This window comes from Echeneis naucrates, chromosome 6 (genome assembly GCF_900963305.1).
Source record: "Echeneis naucrates chromosome 6, fEcheNa1.1, whole genome shotgun sequence".
Classification (NCBI taxonomy): Eukaryota; Metazoa; Chordata; class Actinopteri; order Carangiformes; family Echeneidae; genus Echeneis; species Echeneis naucrates.
Window position 1 is genome coordinate 20,401,119 of NC_042516.1, and position 17,982 is coordinate 20,419,100.

At 41.7% G+C, this 17,982-nt stretch overlaps 1 protein-coding gene across 6 annotated transcripts in view; it reads left to right on the forward strand.

Moving 5' to 3' along the window:
• gabbr1a (gamma-aminobutyric acid (GABA) B receptor, 1a) overlaps window positions 1-17,982 on the forward strand; it is a 59,521-nt gene that overhangs the window by 28,038 nt on the left and 13,501 nt on the right. For all 6 annotated transcript variants that reach the window (XM_029504458.1, XM_029504462.1, XM_029504461.1 and 3 more), the window contains 5 exons: window positions 3,014-3,259; window positions 4,061-4,124; window positions 5,069-5,146; window positions 10,779-10,929; window positions 15,606-15,738. In XM_029504458.1, coding sequence (XP_029360318.1) covers window positions 3,014-3,259; window positions 4,061-4,124; window positions 5,069-5,146; window positions 10,779-10,929; window positions 15,606-15,738 — 672 coding nt within the window. The remainder of the gene's footprint in view (window positions 1-3,013; window positions 3,260-4,060; window positions 4,125-5,068; window positions 5,147-10,778; window positions 10,930-15,605; window positions 15,739-17,982) is intronic.

Sequence of the window (17,982 nt, forward strand, 5' to 3'; positions counted from 1 at the left end):
CATGTTGGGTTTCCTCCAGGTACTCTGGTTTCATCATGTTTGGGTTAACTGGTGACTCTAAATTGTCCGTAGGTCTGTGTGTGTCTGTCTGTGTGTGTGTGCGTGTGAGAAGTTGTTGGTCTCTGTCTGTCTCTGTGTGTTGGTCCTGTGATGGACCCTGTCCAGGGTGAGCTGGGATTGGTGGAAATGGATAAGCGGTAGAAGATGAATGAATGAATGGATGGATGAATATATCCAGATGGAAAATTCAGGAAGTAATAAATAATTACAAATCAGTAAAAAAAAAAAAAAAAAGAAGAAAGTGTGAACATTAAACTTATTGGTAAACCCCTCCAACTGAATTTGATTTAAAAAAAAAAAAAAAATACTCAGAAGGAGCCGTGTGTTTCACAGCACCATCAGCTTTATTTTATCTTCATGCATCCAAAAGGTGCAAAGAAAAATGGAGTGAAGGTGATGCTGATAAAGAGATTTTAGTAAGTAAAAGTCTCTCCAACTTTCCACACAGCTCCTCTTACACAAAGTGGTTCACACATCTGGTTTTTCGTGAAATATCTCAGCAACTGCTGGATGTTACAGTTAATTGGCATTTGGTAACGATCACTCATGTTCCCCTCAGCCTCAGAAGTGTAACGACTTCAGTCATCCAGTTTGCATGTACCACCATCATTTGAAGAAACTTTAAATGTTCCAAATACGACTAGTTTATGACCCACTGTTTTTAAAACTAATGACATTCCCGTCACGTCCAAGAGCGCTTTTGTTTAGTGCTAATTGGCAAACGTTAGCACAAGTAAGCAAAGGCAGCATAATGAGGGGGTCCTCTTAACGGCAGGAAAGTAGGATCTGTGTTTGTTCCAGTAGAGCCATGATGTGAACTTTGTATGACCTTCATCAATATTATGCTTCTTAAACCTCCAATATGCTGTCGAATAGTCATTATTTCTTAATAAGAAATGTGAATGATTCTTTTAGATTATCATTGTCACACAGCGTTTGAATGTCTTCCTTTATAGTTTAGTCGAGCGTTGTTGAGCTCCTCAGGTCAAAGTGGCTTTCTGCTTCCCTCTCGCCTCCCTCTCATCGCTCTCTGTTCACCTTTTCTAATCCTCTTAAATCGTCTCTTCCATTGTATGACCTTCTCTGACTGTTGGTCTGTTGTGGATCATCCTTTCATTCGTCTTGTTTACCCGTCTGCCCCTTCTCGTCTTTTTCACCGTTTCCTCATCCCCACTTTTTCCACCTCACCGGCCCCCAAGCCCTCCTTCCCGCTCTCGCACTTCATCAGCAGCTGTTGTTTATATTCATACAGCACCTGCCACGACCTGCTGATTTAGCTGTTGACGTGCTGCTCAACGGGTGATAAGAATTACAGCCGCAACTCCTGCTCCTAGCCAATCTATTCAAATTCAATTTCCAAGTTTGAAATTGGCATATTTCTTTTAGATAGCGGTCTCAGATGAAGCCAGTGTGCCAATACTGCAGGGTCTGCAATAACGCATTGTCAGCTAGTTTTCAGTAGGTAGTGGCAGATTTAAATGCCAAATGCCAAGGTGGAATTTCAATGAGATGAATTTAACATCGCTGAACTGGAGGTGTGCGAGTCTAATTGGTCACAGGGAATCATACATTTATCTCTGCTCTCAGAGAGAGATAATGTTAAAAAAAAAAAAAAAAAAAAACCCAACCAGTTTGATTGTGCCCTTAATAAAACTTACGAAGTTGGAAGACACATCAAACGCAAAGCAAAAAAGATTTTCTCTGTTGTAAAACTCTACATTTTCAATGATTTCATCTTTTAATCTTAATTACCCCGAGCCACTGCGCTGGTATTATACATGTATCAGTTGTCAGTTAGAAGCAAGAAAATAATAAACATCAGAGCCAACAAGAAAACGTGATTTTAATTTTGCCTAGAATTGAATTGTAAACAAAACGCTAGTTTTGCTAATTTGCTGAACCTTTGTCAAAATCGGCCAAAAAGGTAGAAAAGTCTGTCTGTAAACAAACAGTTTACCTCCTTAGGTAAGAGATGAGAAGATCAATCATGGCTGTACCTAATTAATAGAAATCCCAGAGGCAGCATGCAATTAACTTGCCGCTGCATAAATACTGAGAGAAAGGGGAATAGCTAGCCTGTCTCTGTATAAAGGTAAAAAAAGCCTACAATAATCTCTTAATTAATAACTAATATGATTTTTGAACGATCACATAAACTAAGTTGTTCAAGCATTTGTAGCTGCAGGCGATGAAGCACATAATACCTGTAAAATCTCATCAGTCTTTGTATCTAATGAAACAAACGGGTCTTTTTACGAGCCGTTCCCAAATGTCACAGTTGCAGCAGCAGTTCTTAATGCCAAAAGGCTCCTCGGATTAAAAAGATTATTTTCATTCAGACTAGTTATAATAGCACATCCTAACCACATGGGGGCCACTTGAGTGGTCAAAGTGCCCCTCTGGTCAGCTCAATTGCCCCTCAAATCTCCTAAGACGGGCCCAAGTACCCTCCGGTCTGCCCATTAGTTCTTAGCCTTTTAGTTAGTGCAAATGCTAATCAACCCTGGAGGCAAACCTGATCTCCAAGGTCACATGCTGCGACTTCATGTGCACCATGTTTGTCAAACTTTGTGTGTGTATAAACTCGTGGACAGACTGTGGCTCATCCATTGTCCCACCTCTGTCATGTCATCATGTAGTGTCACGCTTAGTAATTGAGGTTTGTCTTTGGCACTCCAACCTTCAGTAGTCACAGTTTCTGATGACGGAGCCATTCGGTTTGGTCACAGCTGGGCACATGAACACCTTAACACTTAAACTGAGAACTGATCTTTGGTTTTCATTTAGACTGGGTGTTTATAAGGGCTTCTCTTTGACTGTCTGTCTGTCTCACTACGTAAATAATTGAAAGGTGAATGTCTGAAAGTCCTGAAATAAAATCCGACTGAATGTTACCCTTTCCTGTTTCACTGCGTTCCTTAAGCGGGGATTCTCTCTGTCCTGTTTCTTTTAGACGTCGCAGGAGTTTCTCGCTGCCTTGATGTCTCGTCTGGGAGGAAAGAACCCTGAGGAGACCGGCGGCTTTCAGGAGGCTCCTCTGGCCTATGACGCAGTGTGGGCTTTAGCTCTTGCCCTCAATAAAACTGTTGCACCCCTGAAGGCCAAAGGTCGACGTCTGGAGGACTTCAATTATAACAATCACGACATCACTGCTGAGATTTACAGGGCCCTCAACACAAGTTCGTTTGAGGGTGTATCGGTAAGAAGTACAGATAATAAAACCTGTTGAGTTCATACTTTTGGTTTTCTGAATTTATTTTTCATTTTTGTAAACGCAGTAAGTTTTGGGGTTGTGTTTTTTTTTTGGGGGGGGGGCGGGGGGGTATGTCTTTCATTGCAGTGTTATTAACTCTTACAATTCCAAGTTTTTCATTGTGATATTGTTTCCAAATCTCCTTATGAACGCCGAAAATGACAACTTCCATTTAATGCCAGAGTCTGATCTAGTAATTGAATAAAAATGTAAAAAAAAAAAACAAAAAAACAAACATATGTAATATTTGGAGAATAAAATATATAGTAATATAAAAAAAACAACACAAAACCAAAGTTAGTGCATATAAATTGTCAAACTGTGTGTTATGAGGATCGGAAAAATCTGAGGCCTGGTTGGTAGTCCGGTCTTGCCATTTGCCTCCTGATCCCCATATGTATGGCTACTACCAGTAACTAAGAGCCGATTGTCTGCCTGTTTGTGTCATGTGCCTCGTTGGATGTCTTTTTAAATTCATGTCACCAAATTCCATTATCTCAGGCTTTCGCTCAACCTTTTAGAGAGCCGGGTTAACTGTTTCTGTCTTTTTGCAGTCTTTGGGATGAGCTAAACTAACTGGCTGCTGGCTGTGTTTTCACAGCCACACTTGACATAAGTATCAGTTTTTCACATCTATGGCAAAAAAACGCAAGTGAACGTGCATTTATCAAACTCTTTTGTTGCATCCCTTTAAGCTAAGAGCGTGTTATTTGCAGTAAAACAGATTTCTTCCTGTGTGTGTCTCAGGGCCATGTGGTGTTTGACGCTCAGGGTTCCAGGATGGCAATGACACTGATCGAACAACTGCAAGGTAAAAATGCTCCCACACTGCTCTGCTTAAAAAAAATAAATAAATAAATAAAAGAAAGTAAAAGAATAAATAAATCATACCCAACCGTATTTATCAAATATCGATTTTTACTTTCGGCTCATCTCAGGGCCAAGCCTCCTCTCTGTGGGGGCTTGCAGCCTTAACGGCAATTGGTTTCAGTGTCCTGTAATTGCACTTGTGATTGGACTTGATGCAGGGATGTGGTGACTCAAGGCTTCGCTCTAATTGGGCACAAGCCTTCGTTTTAAGCTGTTTCTGGAAATGGCATCCTATTTGTCACCAGGGACTTAATGAGTTTCCCTGCGTAGGATAAGGTTGCGGATTATTTCCTACCTATGTTCACTTTGGCGTCCTAACGGATGAGAGTTTCATAATCCTGCCCCTCTCGCCTCATATTCTGTCTCATATTTCCCGTTGTGGTGTCGAAGTAATTTGACATCCACAATGAGACGACCTGACTTGAATCCTTGAGTCACTGTGGGACCTCATCAGTATTCCTGGTCAAGACTGCCACATAAGCTCCTTTTTTTTTTTTTTTTTTTTTTTTTTCTCTCCCCCTGCCATTTCTCCTTCTTCTCCCCTTGGTGCTTCATTGTTTGTCCATTTTATGCACCTTTTTATCCCTCATTTCTTTTATCTTTTCATTGTGTGTATGTTTTTTTTTCCCCCCCATTCACACATTCCATTAATTTAAAAGCCCAGAAATATTAGAGCTGAATAGCTGACTAGCGTTAGAATGAATATTAATATTGGTTTGTCGAATTTTGCTGTACAGTTAGAGAACATGAATTCTCACAAAACAATGGGGGATTAAATTAATTATAAAAGAATAAATAATTAAAGTGTGTATGTATATAGATGCTGATTTATTTATTTATTTTATTTTTATTTTTTCCCCCCCTCTATGTTTCACAAACATCTAGGAGGCAGTTACAAGAAGATCGGTTACTATGACAGCTCTCAGAAGAACCTCTCCTGGTTTGGAAATGATGTTTGGATAGGTAAGATAGAGTTTGTGACACTGTCCTTGTCCAGCTTCCTGTGTGTGTATTTGTGTCTTGTCTGCCTTACTGTAATTTACCAGGCTCCCATCTTTGGCTTTGACATTAGTCCTCCTCTGTGCGGCTTAATTTAGCCTTTGGCACTGTCTAAATGATGCGTAATGTGTGCTGGATTTTGTGTAACCGCTAGTTTGGGTGAAGCTAGTTATTTAGATGCTGACGCTGCCTGCACACTCACTGTCCAAACCAGCGATGAGACGTTAAAAATGTGCAGTAATCAAACAAGGCAGCAGCGAAGTTTGACTGACTAACTTGGGGGTTTTGAAAACCTGATCCCTGCTTTTATGACCGAGCTCTAGGTTACAAGTTCAGCCCTATTTTTCTGGGACAGACAACCGTCACTGGATCATTTTTAAGGCTGGGAAATAAAACCCACAAAAATATGATGACTCCGAGGCAAATTAAGGGCTGTGTAACTTTTCTGATTTCTAAGTAGATTTCTAAGTGCTTATATACGACAGACACTGAAAACAACGAATGTGTATCCTCAGAAAGTGCAACTCGGAGTCAATCTAAAAATATGTTTCGTGTTTGACTCTGTGTTGACTCTGAGAGCTAGTGTGACTTTAAAGGAAATTGCTCTGCCTCACTTTAATGGCTTTCATAAGCTCTGTATCACAGCCTGTGCTGCAGCCCCAACTGCCGACCATGTTGGTAAGTGGGGCAAATCAACAGGGGCAAACTAAAATACGGTGACTTTCCATTGTTTTTATTGACATCAAGCTGTCACTCTGTCTTTGCTTCACATCTTCACCTCATGGTGTGAATGCATCTGGGCTAGCTAAGCTCCCAACACGCAAACCAGGACCAAAGCCCCCCAACTTCTTCTGCCCATTTTCAAGTTTGCTGTGAAAACCTTTTTATGTTGATTTGCTTCAGACACCAAGACCAATTTCTGTAGTTATTTACTGGCCCATCCGTCCCCGGAGAGGTGACATACTTGTGCCTGGACAGAGTGTGCCACTAATCAATCCTGGACGCTGCTGTGGTCCTAAGAGAGCTCCCTTTTTTTAGGTTTTTAAGGAAATGATCTGTTGCCAAGGCTTAACTGAACCGTAAAGAGGTAAAGATTCCAGGTCAGCGTGACTGGCAAGGGACGGATGACCCGTATGCATGTTGGCAACATGTCCTTCCATCCAGTTCGACTTGTTTCGATGTGACAGGCTCTCTGTTAGTCCCCTTAAAAACCTGCTGAGTTGAATCTGTCTTGTCCTGCAAAGTGCCAGAGGTGAGTTTTGTTTGCACCTATATCTCCCGGAGCTGGAGCTTGTTTTTTACTTGTTTACCAAATCTAGCTGTTGAGAGGAAATGAGTAATTTCCTGCGTGCAGGAGCTGACTCAGTTCAGAAAATCTTTTTTTTTTTTTTTTTTTTTTTTTTTTTCTCTTTCCTGATGCCGATGCTCCAAGCTGACAGGGTGGAGTACATATGGGGGTTTTCAATTTAACCCCCCGCTTGTTTTCTCCTGTGTTTACCAGGCGCCTCCGTGCCTCACTTTCTCACTCTCTTCACAGTCGCTCTAACGACCACTTCAGCTCAGCTCTTCTACTAATCGCTGTGGCAACTGTTATAGAGATGGGTCTCCATGGCAACACCCTGTCCTGATTCCCTGATCAAGGACGGAGGAGGGTTTAAATGGTGCAAATGCATTGACCGAATGGACAGTTTTACACATGCATGCACGCACCTGCGCGCACACACACACACACACACACACAAATGTACTGCTGTTCCATACGGTACATTTGTTTAGTTACATGGTGACTTTAGTAGTTTTTAATACATTGTACTGTATATTAGTGACAATAATCACTTTATTTGTACAGCATCTATAGCAGCTCTAAGTGCTTTACATTAAAATTGTGTATTACAACATTTTTTTACAACAAATATTTCAGAAGTTGTAAAATAAAACATTTAAATCCAGTAAAACTGGGTAGAAGAATAATTCTAGCCAGGATTAGTTAATTAAATGATAGCTATCTTAGAGGAAATAAAAGCAATGATGCACGCCTCATATGATCATTTAGCATCTGACTCCTTTAACATTATTGGCTATTGATGGACAGTTCATTGAAATGATCAGAATCAGTTCAGTGACACCAGATATATATATTTTTTTAATTATTATTCTGTAATGTTAGCTATTAGTTCCTACATTACCCATAATGCATCAATTCGTTATGGCTGTGTTAGGCTAGTAGCTGCTAATGTAGCCTGGACCTCAAGCAGAGATGAGGACCGGGCTACAGAGGTTTGGTAAGCTCTGTTTTAGTGTAACTTCACACCCACAGATTTTATTTTTATTTTTCCAACTTGTAGTCTACAGAGCCAAACTGCCACTTTGGCAGAGCTCCCTCTGGATCCATAAAAGACTAAGCACAACTTCTTTGACATATGCAGTAGTACTCCCAAGATTGTTAAACAGACTTCAGCTGCATATTGGGTCTAGTATAGAGAGAGAACGGTGCCCTTTTCTTTTGTCTTTGTCTCATGTGTCTGCACCTTTGAGGAAAAAAAAAACCCAAAACTGTCTATCTGACATGTCTGGGTCGGTGGCAGTCGGGTCTACTGTTCAACGGATCATATGCTGTTCAGGCCACATGCTCTGATGTAAATTAAACAGATGGACTAACGCTTGAAGCTAACAAATATAGACATATAAAAAAAAAAATTATAATAAAATAAAACATTAAATTCAGTCTGTGCAAAACAACCTCAGGATCCATGAAGGAATCTTCTATTTTCTTTTTTTATGAACCACTGACGGTGATGTTCGTTATTAAATGGTTTTGTGTCTTCGCTTATGCATCAAGTGTTTAAAAATTTCAGTCAAAAATCTTACATGAGATCTTGATTTTTAATTGGTTGTCTTTTTGAGCTGCATGTCGGTGTCCAGGTTGCATTTCCTTCATTAATAACATCATTGGGATTTCATGCCGTGCACAGCTGGAGAGAATTTAAAACTGTGATAGTAGGAAATAATTCAAGGCTGCACTGTCCATTCTGGTTCTTCTAATTTTGTCAGGTATGAGCGTGAAACGGCTATTGACAGGTTTTTAACTGAACTTGGAGATGCAGACTGCCTCCTTTATATTGTTATTCCCCAGTTGGATGATAGCAGATACACTTGGGCTGCGTGACGGCAGTGACAAGAATCTAAACAGCGGATGATGGGCGTGTTGACACCCGGCCACCCTCAAGGGGGCGACACATTGACACTAACCACTGACATCTGTCACATTGGTTACACACAGTGCTGAAACTCTGTCTCTGCTTCCCCTGTAACACACACAAGCACACATAACCCCGTGCCTGCACTCTTGAGCTTATTCACTCATGCTTCCTGTGTGTGGTTACGTGCTTATTATGGATACAGTATATACACAGTCCACACTAGCTAACTCAGAGGCGCACACACCGACACACAACCCGTGCAGGCAGTCTCAGATTTAGGCAGGCAGACAGTCAGAGGCTGTTGAGTGCAGAAAGAGGCTCCCTGTCCATCTGCCCCTCTTTGAACCTCATCACTGAGGAATCATCCTGCTTTAAAAGCTACACAAGCATGAATAATGAGGTAGTTAGTATACAAACACATACACTTTAAAACCCTCAAGCTCCAACTCTTAATTAACACCAAAGTTAGTCAGTTTCAAAATATGAATTACAGAAATTGACATTTCAAATATAAATCCTCAGTGGCTGTTTATTTTACTTCTCTGTGCCGAGACTGGATCAGTGTTTTCAGAGTTGGTGGAGAGAGCGCTGTAAATTAAACTTTTGAATTTCAGTATGAAGGGCAGTTGGCTGCTGTTGACACAGCCAGTTTAACATTAAAAGGTGATGCACATATTTCAAGGCAACATGTTCAGCCCACGTTGAAAATCAAATGTTTTACAGTTGTTTCGAATGGCCTGCTTTGGAGGCGGATTGATACGCCAGCCGTCACGTAGATGGCTGAAGCTATTCAACCGTCTGACAAGCTCTCCTGAAGTAGCACAAAGGCCTTGCATTTTAAAACTTGCACAGAGGCGATTTTGCAGGTTAAGTAATTTATACTTTTTTGTTATAAATTCTTTTTAAGCTGAAGATGATGAAGAGTGGCTCCACAACCCACATGAGCGGGCGTTTCCTTGAAGCCAATTATTTGGTGATGCTGCAGTTTAAACACACAAGCGATTTCCTGTGTTGTGAATTAGACATGGAAAAACACATCAACAGCTTACTAAAGAGAGTGAGCATGAAAAGAGAGAAAACTGATACTTGACTTTATCTGGTGCTGATAGAGTTTAATGAAGGTCTGTGCTATTCTGTGCCTAAGTGCTGATGTTTATCAAACTACATCTGCATACTTGCGTCTCTGTAAACAGCAATGACAAGAAATTGCATTCAGCAGTTTCTTATGAATCAGTCAGAAGTCTCAGCCACTCGATCGTTACAAAAACTTAAGAAGAGTTATGATTTCCACTTAACTGCTGTAATTGGTGCTCTAATAATTAGACACTGATTGTCTGTATTTATAATTCTCCACTGGCGAACAAGTTGTGCAGTCCCGATTACAGATGATTCATTCGGTCTTTTAAAGTCATTCTATAGAGACGGGACTGTGACCAGGAGCTTGTTGGTTCGATCCCAGGAGTGGCAGGATAATTCTGGGTGGAGAAAATGAAATGGCATCATTTGCCCCTCTCTTCATTACCACCATTGAGATGCAGTGAAGCAGATCAGTGGCCAGCAGTGAGGACTGTTTGAGCCGGTTGTGAAGCTCTCAGCGATAAGTTCCCGGTTCTATAGCTTCACCCGAGAAACATCCAGGTGCTGTCGGCTGCCATTAACCGACCTTGAACCTATCATTTCCAAGTGAGAGAGGAAAAAGTATTAAGTACTAAGTAGTCCCATTATTGATTAATCTGTAGCTCATTTAAATCAATTACATTATTAATTATTTTAGTCTTTAAATTTTTGAAAAATGCTCATCGTAGTTGTCACTCATTTGTCTCACACACACACACACACACACACATATATATATATATATATATATATATATGTATGTATGTATTTACCATTAAATGATTAGAAAGGTAAAAAAAAACGCTGCTCACATTTAAAAAGCTAGAAACCAAATGTTTTTTTTTTGCTTTGAAAAACAACTACAGTGAGCATTTAATTGCCTCCTCACTTTGAGTCATTCGCTAATTGCTACTGCTCTTGAAGAATCTAGTGCAGCGATAATAAAAATTTACATAGACCCAAACATGAAAAAAATCAAATGTAGGTTCCTTTAACATTGTACCTCCCATCGCTGTGGAGATGGTTGATACAAGTGCATTAATGGGAGCAGCTTTTACAGTGCGACCCCATGGCACCTCAGAGGCACAACCCCCAAATGGCTTTTAAAAGTCCAGTCTTCACCCAACTGTGAAAAGCAATTACTTGGAGCGCTTATAAGTGAGCTCTGTAAGCTCTCATCCCATTAATACAGCAAGTTGTGGGATGCATTCAGGGAATTGTAAAGGTAGACGACACAGGAAGTATTTATACTCATCACATTTCTCTCCCTGGGCTTTCAGGTGCTGGACCTCCGGCGGATCGGACTGTGGTGATTGAGGAGTTCAGGTTCTTGTCTCAGAAGTTGTTCGCCGCCGTGTCCGTCTTCGCCGGCCTCGGCATCCTGCTCGGCATTGTTTGTCTGACCTTCAACATCTACAACGGCAACGTCCGGTAGGTTATCACCAACGCTGGATGAGAATGAGCACATGCTTATCAGGCCTGTATAAATAAGCCCCACATACAGCATGTGCATTCACTGAATTATTGTTTATCTGTTTATGGTTTGGATACATTTTTAAGCAAAACTGTCAAATGTTTAATCATTTTAGCTCCTCATGAATTTACATGATAGTAAATTAAGCTCTTTTGTTAGATAATACGGATATGTGACTCTATATGTGACTTTTTTGGTTGTTGTTGTTTTCTGACATTTTACACACCAATATGACATTTGACTGATTAATCAATAGCAAATCGACACCTGAAGCTCCAGTGTTCACCGCTCATTATATTCTATTGCACAATGCCAATATTTTGAGTGTAGGTTAATTTGCCTTTCCACTTTCCATGCTCGTCGTGGTTAAACAGGCCCTAGTAGCGCAGCCACTGCGGTGTCAGTCGCCAGAGATTTAAAGACATGTCTTTGTTTCATGAAGGTCGTATGTTGGCGGAGCCACACTGGCTCAGAGTGTTTGATTAGCAAAGGGACTCCAGCTGATCCCACAGAGTGGAGTGAAGTTGAGTTTTTGACAAAGAGAGAAAAATGATTCATTGCTTTAAGGATAATTTGGCACTGCCTGTCAAGTTTGGGCACTATGTTTAATGTTTCGGATGGGGCTTCCTGTGAGAGAGCGGTTGGTTTCATTGACGCTACTTAAGCCTGGCCCTAGACCAAATGCAAATAGACTTCCTTTAAAGAATGGCTTTTGATCTAGCTTTTCCAAGTTTAAAACATGTTATAGCAAGAAGTGCAGTGTATCTCTGATGTCTTTTGAACATTGTATTTTTCTTTTTGACCTGGGTCAAAGTGATTTAGACTCCCATAAATCCATGAGCTTATCAGGAGTTTGAACAAAAGCTGAAGATTGGCTCCATTGTAACCACTCGGACCCCCCTCCACCTTTGATTGTATTTCAAACGTAATTTAATCTGATTTTACAAAACAAGGTTGCCACTCACTGCATTGTTAGGGGAGAAAATATATAACCGATCCACTTTAGAAACAAGTCAACTGCAACCACAGTCTTAAGAGAGCAACCCACTCTGAAACTGAAACACTTCCACGCTGTATAAAAACCTGCTGCTGTTTGCGTGCCCGGCGATATGGTGTTCTGATGTCTCCGGTGGTGCTACAGTGAAGTTTTATTAAAGAATATCTTCCATTGATCTGAAATGTCAACAGCTAATATTGACTTTTGGTGCCTCAGGGCGAGTCCACATCTGTAGTTCAGTTGATTTGGTCCAGACCAAGGTAGGAATGACATATTGCAGTTTTTTTTTTTTATTTTAGTTCCGATCTGGTGTCTGTTCACACGGACATTTTACAAACGCGCCAGGAGCTGAACACAGGATCATCCTCACTCCCCATTAAATGGCATTGCATGAACCTATAGAGGGAAATCAAATTCTACTGACTCTGAGCAGGCTGTTCTTCAAAGCTTTTTATGGCCATTATTATGTTGTCTGGGGTCACAAAAAGCACCAGCTGATGACAGGCATTATCAGGGGGTATTACTGTGGGATCACCATGTCAGGCACTTCTTTAAATACACCAAGTTTTAACTACGTCTGACTAAAAGCCAGCGATGTGCATGGATATATACAGTAGATCAGCTGCACAAATCTCTTTTCATCAGATTCCTACTTTCAGAAACAGCAGATGGTTTTAATATTTGCTTCACCTTTTGAAAACCCAGCATGCCAGCTATTAGGGCTGTATTGCCACTGATTTCTCGATGTGATTCCATTCGGTGTCGTGTGAATACAAGATATTTCCATTATGTTGCCAATTGGAAATGAACGATATGCTTGGATGTGAACGAGAGTCTTAGAGAACTACTGCTGTATATTTATATGCACATTTACTCTTGAGCATTAATGAAAATATAACTGGTTACAGTGTGGACATTTTGTACATTTTTAATTAAGCATGATATTTATCTCAAGAACTAAGAGCGGGGTGAGTAATGTGTGTTGCTAAGCACACTGTCGCCTGAGCAACATCGACTTCTTCTTGCACATCCTTATGGATTTCCTTTCGTCCTCTTCACTTCTTCACTGTTTTTAAATTGTACAAATCGACCTCATATCTGCCTTTGGACCCGTCTGTCCTGTTTTTGGCTCTCGTGGGGCCACACCTCAGGGGGGTACAGCTTTACACATCCTCAGGAGACTGTTGATTCATCATGGGATTTACTGAATATTACTCAATACTGGACTATTCAAATGAGGATTGATTTTTTTTTTTTTTTTTTTTTTTTTTTTTTTTAAACCTAGCCTTATTCATTATCATGAGTTATTCTAGTGGTGACATTTCAGACCATAAATAAACCACAGCAGAATCACTCCTGACCTGGTTGCATCACTTTCATCGACCACAGGAGATCAGACCAAACCAGAGTTTGGCTTTGCTGCATGAAACAAAAGGTGGCGTGTGAAAGCAACTTTTAAGCATCTTGTCCGTTCAGAGTCACTCAGTAATTTCTTTCTAGACTCGAAGGTGTTCAGCAGTCATTCAGGGAGAGAGGACAGCAGTTTTTCTGCAGTAGCCTCAATCAACCATAATCCAAAGCAGCCTAATAACAAGATTCATAATAAGGGAAGAAAGGCGCGCTTCAGAGGGAAACTCCTGCAGCGCAAAGAACATCATGTATTCATAGTATGTAACAGCATTAGAGGTTTTTTAGAAGTATCAAAGGTTGATCTGGGGCCAGTTTGCACAGGAGAGAGTGTATGTCCATGTTAATTTGTGCTTGAGCGCACACAGCACGAGTGTGCGACTATACAGTAAATAAGCAGTGAGGCCTCGGGGCAAAGGAAGGGCAGGTCAGTAGGATGAAAGGCTAAAAGAGGAGTCTGTAAAAAGCTGCTGTGCCGGGTGGATGGGTGTTATGATACGGTGCAGATTACACCAAACAGAGGAGTTTTAAGAAACTCACAGGACTGAGATAGCAGCAGTCAAATGCACAAGTTGTCAAAAACAATGACAGGAATCAGTATTTAGATTTCTCTTATTATGGTAATGACTTTGCTTCATTATCCTTTAAGCTCCGGTCTACAGTTTCATATACAGCATGGTGTTTAAACATAATTATCAAAGCCACACCGCAGCAAAGTGGCAAAGTTTTCAGAGATGCAGGAAGAGAGTTATTGAGGACAAGGAGCGCAATTTAATGTATCCACAGTTTAACTGTGATATAGCAGCTTAGTATAAATTGATCAAAGGATCAGTTAACCCCAATAACAACAACAACAACAACAACAATGAAAAAACTTTAATGCATTCATTCAGATATTGCAGCTTTTTGAGTTATTCACATTTGATATCTCTCTTACATGTGAGCAGAAACATTCTCTGACTTGACTCTGACGACAGTCTGTGTCAACAGTCTACATTGACTCTACATTTTAACTGCGGTTGGCCCATCACCGCGTTCAAGATTGAAATGGCTCGCTGTTTTACAGATTGCAATGAAATTTTGTACCGATGATTATGACACTCGGATGAGGAATCTTTGACTTTAATGACCTTGTCATTTCCCACTAGGGAGATGTTCATCATGAAACAAGATAATTAAAACAACTAGCAGATGTTTTACCGTGAAGCTGGCTACGCACATTCACGATCCCTCACACATTACAATCAAGTATTTTATATGCAGTCTGTCTTCATCTCATCATTGTCAAATACAAACTACAAACTTTTGTTGTAGTTCAAATTTGGGATTGCAAAATAATAGCTTCTAACTTGTAATAGTAAATTGTAAATATTGGTCATTTCTGACACAGATCAGTCACATGCACCATTACTGACGGCAAAGTTTATATTACCAGTTCAGAGACTTTAAAAGGAGCTTTTCACAGTTTGTGCCCAGTTTAATGTAATCCAACAAATAAAACGTAATTTTATTTGTCTGGTGTTAACACAGTGTTAGCACGAGCGCTCACCGTCTTGAAATGATGCACAACCAGTGCCAAGTTGGAATCGTTAATGATCTTCCTGTTTGCTAGTGTTAGCATTGAAACTCAGGGCCCTGCTGTGTCGGTGTGCGACGACACACAGCCGCTTGCCATTCCTATTAAAACAGCTGAAAGCGTGATCAGTGGAGATATCAGCATCTTTAAATCACTGCCAATTCAAGAAAAATCTCACCTGCTGCTGGGCTCCGCAACATTTTCCTCCTGCACTCAGTTCTGCTGCAGTTTGGTTTGTAGTCAGGTGCTGCTGCGCAGGAACATCCTTTTTCATAAGCATTAGGTAAAATATTCCAGGCAGATATAAGTTTAACCTGCAACAGATGCCTCACAGAAGACAGGAAGGAAGATGCCTTCTGTCAACACTGATTAGATTAATGACCGTCAATCACACTTCAAAGGAAACGCTTGGGGAAAAGCACTGTTCCATATTTGGAGTGATGAAACACGGCCAACTGTCTGAACCGCCAAATAGAAATGATAAAATTTCCATTAAAAACCAACACGAGAACAATTAACAGCAAGTGATTGCATTTCCAAGAGCTGACAGCACACCACCGACAGAATGAATGCCTGTTTACTTAGAAAGTTATCAGATGAACCTCGGAGCAGAGTTGTAAATTATAGGCTGTTTGTTTGTGTCTCTGTTGCAGCTACATCCAGAACTCTCAGCCGTATCTGAACAACATGACGGCGGTGGGCTGCATGATGGCTCTGGCTGCCGTCTTCCCGCTGGGGATTGACGGTCACCACGTTCACCGATCGCAGTTTCCTGTTGTCTGCCAGGTAACAGCAGGCAGAGACAGACACACACAGACACACACACGGGGGCTGAGAGGAGCACATTTTTGGTTTCCCCAATTCGACGTTGGTACTCAAACAGTAGTCTTTCTTTTACAAGCTCTGCATTGAAAAGAAACTTATTATGTAATACAGTCCAAAATAGAAGAAACTAAGATCAGCGTATTCTTCTCTTCACCTTAAAAGTATTGGTTATAAATAGATTTCAGACCTTGCTGATGAGAAGCTGTTTCTTCAACATCCCTCTTTATACATTTCCTCAAAATTCAGCTTCTTATATACTTGATATGTTTGGAAACTGTATGATCGCTGCCAGAATTTTGTTGATATAAACTTCTCTGGCTTCATGAGCCTCTATTGATTTGTGGCATCTGCAGAGGTCTGTATCATAAAGTGAGGTCCGCTTAGGTTTGGCTTTCTCAGTGTTCTTTGCTGAGGATATCATCACAGAGGTGGCTATCTGCTGGATAGCATTCATGTGAAACAGGCCAAGTTGTTGTAGTAGTGGAAAAATCCTGAGATATTCAACAAGGTGAACAGCCAGAAGTTGCAGTGATTGTATAACTAGAATAGAATAAATAGAAAATTACAAAGAGTTTTGAAGTACAAAAATTACATTAATAAAAAATGTTGATAATTATCCATCTTCAGTCAATTAGTTTTGTTCTTTTGCCCTTTTCCCGGTGGTTAATAAACCATTAAAAATATGTGATGCACATACAAAAGCTAAAATAGATAAAACTTTCATTGTGTAGTGTATATAATTATGAGGCTAATTAACAGGGGACACCAGAGAACAGAAAACAGGATTTAATTTTTTATTTCCCATTATCATCCCCGTCTACTGATGTTATTCTGAGTTGTGAAGGAATACCAGTGTGAAAAAGCATCAGCACTGAAATAATAATTGTGCCGCTTCACTGTTGCTGTCCTTATCATTGTATGTTTGTTTAGTGGGGCCGGTGGCAGGTTGTGATTGGATGCTCCAAAGTGGAAACTATTCCAGACAAAGCCTTCACATAAACATAACGAGTGCACAATGGCTCCAATTTGTTTCCCCCACACAACAAGCCTCATATATATATATATACACACACACACACACACACACACACACACACACACACACACACACACAGAGGTGGACAGAGTACACAACTTCACTACTTGAGTAAAAGTACAGATACTCCTTGTCTTATTTCTCCAACACAAATAAAAGTATTAATAAAAACCTCAGGAAAAGAAAATAGCTTTATTGTCATGCAGTACACTGATGTGATTCTGCTACAGACATGTTTATAGCTCAAACATACCTTCAGTTAAAGAGGTCCTACAAGAACCGGTCTGTGGGGGGTTCCGGTCCAGTCTCTGTCTCTGGAGGGGTTTGATCCAGCCCAGAGGTCTCCAGCTCCGGTCCTGGAGGGGTTCGGTCCGGCCCAGAGGTCTCCAGCTCCGGTCCTGGAGGGGTTCGGTCCGGCCCAGAGGTCTCCAGCTCCGGTCCTGGAGGGGTCCGGTCCGGCCCAGAGGTCTCCAGCTCCGGTCCTGGAGGGGTTCGGTCCGGCCCAGAGGTCTCCAGCTCCGGTCCTGGAGGGGTTCGGTCAAGTCCAGAGGTCTCCAGCTCCGGTCCTGGAGGGGTTTGGTCAAGTCCAGAGGTCTTCAGCTCCGGTCCTGGAGGGGTTCGGTCCGGGCCAGAGGTCTCCAGCTCCGGTCCTGGAGGGGTTTGGTCAAGTCCAGAGGTCTCCAGCTCCGGTCCTGGAGGGGTTCGGTCCGGCCCAGAGGTCTCCAGCTCCGGTCCTGGAGGGGTTTGGTCAAGTCCAGAGGTCTCCAGCTCCGGTCCTGGAGGGGTTCGGTCCGGCCCAGAGGTCTCCAGCTCCGGTCCTGGAGGGGTTTGGTCAAGTCCAGAGGTCTCCAGCTCCGGTCCTGGAGGGGTTCGGTCCGGCCCAGAGGTCTCCAGCTCTGGTCCTGGAGGGGTTTGGTCAAGTCCAGAGGTCTCCAGCTCCGGTCCTGGAGGGGTTTGGTCAAGTCCAGAGGTCTCCAGCTCCGGTCCTGGAGGGGTTCGGTCCGGCCCAGAGGTCTCCAGCTCCGGTCCTGGAGGGGTCCGGTCCGGCCCAGAGGTCTCCAGCTCCGGTCCTGGAGGGCCACCGTCCTGCATGTTTTAGATGTTTCCTGCTCCAACACACCTGATTCAAATGATCAGCTCAGCATCAAGCTCTGCTGAAGTCTGATCAG